The sequence below is a fragment of the Scatophagus argus genome, chromosome 7 (assembly GCF_020382885.2).
Source record: "Scatophagus argus isolate fScaArg1 chromosome 7, fScaArg1.pri, whole genome shotgun sequence".
NCBI classification, from domain to species: domain Eukaryota; kingdom Metazoa; phylum Chordata; class Actinopteri; family Scatophagidae; genus Scatophagus; species Scatophagus argus.
The window spans coordinates 24,618,847-24,625,783 of record NC_058499.1 but is presented as its reverse complement, the minus strand read 5'-3'; the positions used below and the strand labels follow the sequence as shown (position 1 = coordinate 24,625,783).

The following is a 6,937-nucleotide window of genomic DNA, read 5'->3' as shown; positions in this document are numbered from 1 at the left end:
GAGGACGATTACACAATATGATCAACGTCATCGCTCCCTTTTGCCTGTACTTGACTTCCTAACATATGTGTGTATTTCATTTACCTTTTTTTTTTGCTGATCTTGTTGAAATGGAGCCATGGGTAAATAGTGACAGGAAAAGTAACCAAATAATTGAAGAAGTACTCAAAGTGTTTATGGACTCTTGTTAATCAGCCAGTGACACAGTCTAAAATATCAATCTGGGAGATATTGAACCAGCTAGACTTAAAGTATAGGAAGTGACCTCAGCGTTTTATGGCTCATTTATTTTTGAGCAGATGGAAACATGAGCTTTGCTGATTCATAAGTGACTAAGTGTTAGGGTTAGAGATATTACTGAAGTGGAAGGCATGACTTCAGGGCCCTGTTGTATTGTTCAGCATCCACCCTGCTGAGGTATCCATGACAAAGAGAATAAATCTCTACCAAGGTGTGGTAAGGCATGGTTCTCTCTGCACTCTAACTCAAACTCCAAACTTGATCTGGTGGAATTTAAAGGCAGCTAAAGGCCCCCTAGAGGCTGTAATATTCATTACACACTACCATATGAATATGCTGACAGAATAAAATAACATGTCAATGCTGCTGTCGTTCTTGCTGCTGCAGGTGATAATATGATAAATTTAACTTCTCAATTAACTAACTAAATTCAAAGGGGTCCTTCCATTGTGGAACATGATTGTATTCAACAAAAGGCACGATAGGATGCCTATTGTGCTTTATTTCATGCAGGTGGGAATTTGGCTCAGAGTTAACAGCATAACTGTTAAGGTTCATCCTCTGGGGAACAGGAGATTTCATAAGATTAAATATTGCATCTTATTTTCAGGTTTCACGGTAACAGTAGAGGAAAACTAGCCCAAAAGGGTAAGAGCTCCTCTTCACAGTAATCCATCTGTTAATTTTACATATAATTGGGTATTATGGTGTTGGTGGAAAGGTCAGAGGTTTGAAAAAAAAATCTTTACTTAAAGATCTGTGAAGCAAATTTTAAATGCTGCTTGGGTATTTAATAAGCTAATCAGTATGTTTAGAGTTAATATGTATAAATTTAACAGCATTTAGGAAAAAAATAAAATAAGTAAATAAAAGCTTTGACATGAAAGAAACAACTGAATGAAATCCATAAGCTACCCAGCAGATAAAGTAGTTGAAATGATATCTGCCGTTACCAGCTTCAACAACAGATGATGAACAACCATTAATGCATCAGTAATTGTAATTCAATAATTCTAATGTATTTTATTCACAAATGGGCCATTAGTATTTCTACTTTTGGTACTTTAAAATATATTTTGATGCAAATATTTTTGTGTCAAATAATGAGTAGGTTTACTTTTATAAATTTGAATACGTGGCATTTATTCGGATTAATGTTTACATTGTGTAACACTTGTTTACACAAATATGAATTCTTCCTCCGCTGTTATCGACAAGATGCATCATTTCCAGTGAAAGGAAAAGAGGTGGATTCACTCGAAGTCCCTGTGCCCTCCTCTTTTTTTTTTTTCTGCGTGCGGGGAGGGAGAGGGGGGGAGGGAGAGGGGGGGGAGTTGGTGCGCCCTCGGCAGACAGTCAAGCGCAAAAGACACACAGCTCATCCGCTCGCCTCCCCATTGACGTCAGTCCGGTATCACATGAACGAGCAGGGACCAATCGGCACGGCGCTGCCTTAGAGTGCTGGCTGCTTTACACCAAGATAGGGGAAAAGACTGAATAAAAGGAAACCGTGCCAGTGAGCCTGTAATGACCACAAAAGCCACCGGAGGAGCCGACACTCGCCGCTGTTGGATGTTTTGCCCGTTTTCTCGTTGTTCCCATGCGTTCGTCGCCGTGGATTATTCTGTTTGGCTCGGTACCGGACGGAATGGATAAGGCCATGGCCCTAACATATTGAATAGCTCGTTGGTGGTGGGGGGGGAAGACGAGACGCGCACCGTGGAGACGATTCATGGGGCATTGTGCGGAGAGGAAAATGGTGGATTATTTGCACTGTATCATAAAAACCTTACGCCGTCTCGTTACCCTGCCATAAGACACTGTTTGGTGGCCTTTCAGCGCCCGTCTTGGCCGTGTCCACAGTAACTTAGGTCGTGTTATAGCGGTTGGTAGGTAGGTACCTCCTCCAACTAGGACATTATCCATTTTTCATATACATGTAGGATTGTTGTATCGCTGCGACACGTTCATTCACCCTCCCCTGCCTGAGACTAACATTTGGAAACAATAAACTGTTGGATTACTGAACTATGGATTTCAACAGCAACAGCGGCGGCGGCGGGGGCAACGAGCTGCACAATAACCAGTTTTATCAGTGCGAGGAGAACAAGCCTCTGCTGGGGGAGATGTCGGAGGGGAATAATAACACCAAGCTCGGCGCAGGGCCGTGCAAGAGGTCCCTGCACCATTGCAGCAGCGGGATGCGATACAAGCTGCTCCACGAGGGGGACATCCAGGTGTGCGTGGTCAAACACCCTCGCACCTTCCTCAGTAAGATCCTCACTTCCAAGTTCTTGCGGAGATGGGAACCTCACCACCTCACACTCACAGACAGCAGCCTGACCTCGGCCACCGTGAGTTGCTTTCTAGCCTCCTCTGTGTGTGTGTGTGTGTGTGTGTGTGTGTGTGTGTGTGTGTGAGAGAGAGACTATATAATATGCTGCGTGTCACATTCCACAGGCAGCTTTGGTGTTTGTCTTTTCTTGTCTGGACGCAGCAGACGCTTGCCGAGATTACGCACAGCCTATTGTTGACGCAGTTTACAAGAAGGCAGCGTGTCAGTGATATCACGGCCCGTTCTTGTGATAATTTCGGCAGCTCTGGTGCTGCGGCCTGCTCCCACATCTCCTCCTCTCCATCACTCACTTCCGTGTGCAGCACCTCTTTACCGATGTGATCTGATTAACCTGTGATCTGGTTCTTGCGCAAGGTTCCCCTGAGTGGAGGTTCCTGAAGTTGGTGTGTGTGTTTTATGGGTCTTTATTCGGCCCCGGAATTCAACTCTTGATTTAAATGATTCATCAACAAAGATCTTCTCTTACTAGTCTCTGGAAATAAAACCATCAGCAGGGGGTCAGAGGGGCCTTTTAGGTGTGTGACATGAACCCAGCTGAGGAACCTTACCGCAGCAGCCTGTGTCACCATAACAAACTGGTGTTTGTGTGTTCCTTCCTGCCCGTCCAATGGAAGGATGAGAAAAGATGTACCGACAGTGTTCCATCCTAAATAATGTTGCTGTCATTGTTATTATAATAATCCTGCGAGCTTAGCTTTAGTGGTGGGAATACTTTGAGGATTTTTCTGTGTTGCTGATGGTGTTGCTGATGTGGCAGCTTAGGTTTTGTGGCTGAGCTGTCAGACCTACTCAGTGTATCAGTTCAATAGCAACAGGCCTGTACATCTTCCTAAATATCACTCCATATGAATGGAAACTGATGGTGGAGTGATAAACACAAAGAGGAGAGACTGACCGACAGACTTATGTGCTACAGCTGCAAAAACTGTTTATATTCTTAGGAAATCACTATTATTTTCCTTAAAATATGATCTCCTCATTATTTTCTAAACTCTAATACTACATTATCTTTAACATATTAACTGCGTATGCACAACAGCCTGGACAAATCATAGCCGCCATGTGATTATTAACTACAGGAGTCATGTCTGTGGTAATCAAGTGTAATTGTTGGTAATTCAGCAGAATAATGCAGAAATAACAAAAGCCTTTATTTCCACCTCTGTTATTATCAACACTTCTGACATTTTCCATAAAGCCAGGCTCATTGTTTTATCAACACACCTAGATAGAGGTTTTTTTTGGATGTCTGCCTATCACACCCATGCTGGAAGACTGTGCTAATTTGCTTACTACAGTTTGATATGTCTTGGAGACTGTTATCATTGCAGAAAAGACATGTGGATGTGGTTTTGGGTAAATACACCTGAACTCCATTTACTTGCTTGTGTGCAGGGGATTTATGGCATTTTAATCTACTAAAAATCTCAAAGGTTCAGCTGAATGAATTGCACACTAAGAATAGTTCTTCAAATTGTGAAAGGATACAAGGTTGTAATGAAAAAATGCCTCAATTGCTGTTTTTTCCACATTAAAACTGAGTTGGTTTATGACTGGAGCCTTTTTTTTTTTCATTTTTCACCTTGTATACATTAGGCCTAACTTGTTGTGCGTATAACATGATAATAAAAGCCAATGACGCACTGAAATTACGAATCAGAGAATCTAAGATGCTTGGATAGATAGTCTTTGATCATGAAGCATTATGTAATGAAAGCTTCTTTCTGACTAAATAATGCTGTGAATACACTATAGACACTTTAAACTACAGTGTAGTTTATAAATCCATGACCTTATTCATGTATTTGTCCCCAGTAGTTCACTGGCTGTGGTGCTTCAAGTCATTATTCTACTCCTGATTTATGATAAAACTACCTCATGACTGCTTCCTTTGCTGTAGTTCCTGTTTGTTAACACGCATTACAAGCTCCTGTACAAAGTTAACTTTTTGACATCACCATTAAAGCGCAATGCCACGCAATGCAACCTGCTGATTACCTCATAAATAATGGGATCCCTGTATTATGCTCATAAAGCAGACTGCAGGTGTGTCATATTGTTTGCTATAATACCAGTATGATTTTCAATATCGTGAACAGTTAACATGATTAGCAGTTAATAAAAATGAATATCAGTATTCTGACTTGTTGGCGTAATGATGTTACGCTCAGCAACAACATGCATGACTGAAAGTGATGGTGAAGTTGCTGCTAGCTTCGCAGCGGAGCAGTCAGTTCCAAAAAAAATGGGGGCGACCTCAGCAGTGTGGAAGTGGTTTGGTTACAAAGATCAGATGTACAAGAAACCATGGTGATATGTAAGACGTGCAAGAAGACTGGCGACAAAAGGGAACAGTATATCTGTATTACACAGCCTTAACATTTTACTGAGTCATAGCTTTAATGTTTCTGCTTGAAGTTACGCTAACCTGCCACCTTCGGGGCAGCAGAAGTAATTCGCGCACAACAACTTTTTTTGTTTAGTGTGCGTGTTTTATGTTGATACACCAATGTCCAACCAACAGTTGCTTATTTACACATTGAGGAGCAACGCTGTAATTTATTTTGAGTTGTGTTTCTGGTCACCTGGTGCATGTAAGTCCATTATTCCCTCTCTTTTAGCTCTGTTTTCAGTCTCTACCAGCACTACCAGTCTTCAGGTTCTAAATGCTCCACTACATTCACCTGCTAGTTGTGTATTTGTGTCTGCCTGCTGTTTGGTTCTGAACAGGCAACGTACCAACACTATGAAAGCAGTGAGACTGAACCAAAACCTCAAAGTTCTGCCCGACCAGCTAAACACCACCTGAAACTGATAAAGCTCCGTAAAGTCAAGGGGAGTTCTATGGATTTGGGCAAAACTACCCTGCTAGAGGGTTGAATAGAAGTCAAGATCACCTACAGGAGCGCCAAGCGTTGATGGTGCAAGAGAGACAAGGCCGCTTGAGAAGCAGAAGAAGAAGCTTCCATTGGTGCTTACACTTCCTTGTTAGTGATTGAAGTGACCGTGTATCTGACTATGTTTAACAAACTTTGTAAGGAATCTGCCAGTATGATGTTGTACGTGCATTGTTACTATTGGGACACAACATGCAGCTGAATCACATTTATCAGAAACAAGACTTTAGACCAGGGCTGACAAAAGTGAAAGGTGAAACACTCATTAAATATATAGGATCCCTCTTATTATTGTTTGCTTTTGCCCCATGGCCCATCATTAAGTTTTAGTTTTAGCAAAGGAAAAAGTTTGAACACCTGTTTTAGACAGTCCCAGCTGCTATTCTGCTGTTCATTTGTTGTGCTAGTTTGTTATGGCCCAAGACTGTTGATTGAGCAAACAGCAAGAGCTATGCCAACACCTCAGCAAACAATGTCTTGACATATAGTGCAGCATGTTTGGGTCCATTTTGCTGTTTTATATTTGTAAGAATTAACAGTTCCAATACGCATCTTGTGAAATAACGGCGTGCTCCTTGGGGACTTTTTGTGTTGTTCAGATCACATTTCTTTGATGTGGTTTTAAGCCGTGTGCTTTGAGCTCCTCTACATATCAGTGAATCTTTATCGATTGTGGTTGCAGTAGGGAACGAGGGCAGCCTTCGAACTTTGGCCAGTCAACAGCAGTCCTCAGCGACTGGCAGGAAATCATCTCTGTGGGAGCAGCAATCAGGCAAAACATATTTCCACATCTCTGAAGTTAGAATTCATGGAAAGTGTCTTGCAGTTGTGGGCCTTAAACACTCATTGCCGTGGGGTTCTTGTTTTCCTGCTTCCCAGAGATCTCGTCACTCAGACAATGACGGGTGTGTTTTTTTTTTCCTGGGAATTCCTACTAACTACCTCATCTATTTACTCCAGAACAAACTTAAAATGGCTACTAGACACTAAGTGTTGCAAGCAGCTAATGTAACAGATGTCGGACTGGCGTAAATTGAATTACTTTTTCGTTCAGTCAGTAGAGAAAAATTGCTCAATATCGTCAGCGAGCGCTTTATTTTGTACTCCTGTAAAATCTAATGCAGTACAACAGCTGTCCCATCAATTCTGCCTTTATGAGTCTTACAATGTTCAGTTTTCCTTCATGCTATAATAGAGGTGTTTATTTATATGCAAATGTTGCAGATTATTACTTTAAATTTTAAAGTGAATCACTTCATTTCCAGCCCAGTGTTCTCCAGGAAGCACATCCATATTCCACAATACTGTGGATTACAATTTTGGTTGAGTACCAGTGCAGAAGGCAGTTTGATGTAGCAAGATGGATAGTATGGGTGTGGATATAGACTTTGTGTTCGGTCACAAATCTGCAATTTATGTTCACCATCTTATTGACAAAGCCAAG

The 6,937-nt window shown here is 41.7% G+C and overlaps 1 protein-coding gene across 1 annotated transcript in view; it reads left to right on the top strand.

The window, feature by feature from the left end:
* Positions 1 to 1,651: 1,651 nt before the first annotated feature.
* The window catches only part of LOC124061508 (c-Maf inducing protein), a 46,599-nt gene continuing 41,313 nt past the window's right edge, over positions 1,652 to 6,937 (top strand). Inside the window, exon 1 of the mRNA XM_046393381.1 lies at positions 1,652 to 2,594. Within this exon, the coding sequence (XP_046249337.1) occupies positions 2,271 to 2,594 (324 nt within the window). The 5' untranslated portion in view covers positions 1,652 to 2,270. The remainder of the gene's footprint in view (positions 2,595 to 6,937) is intronic.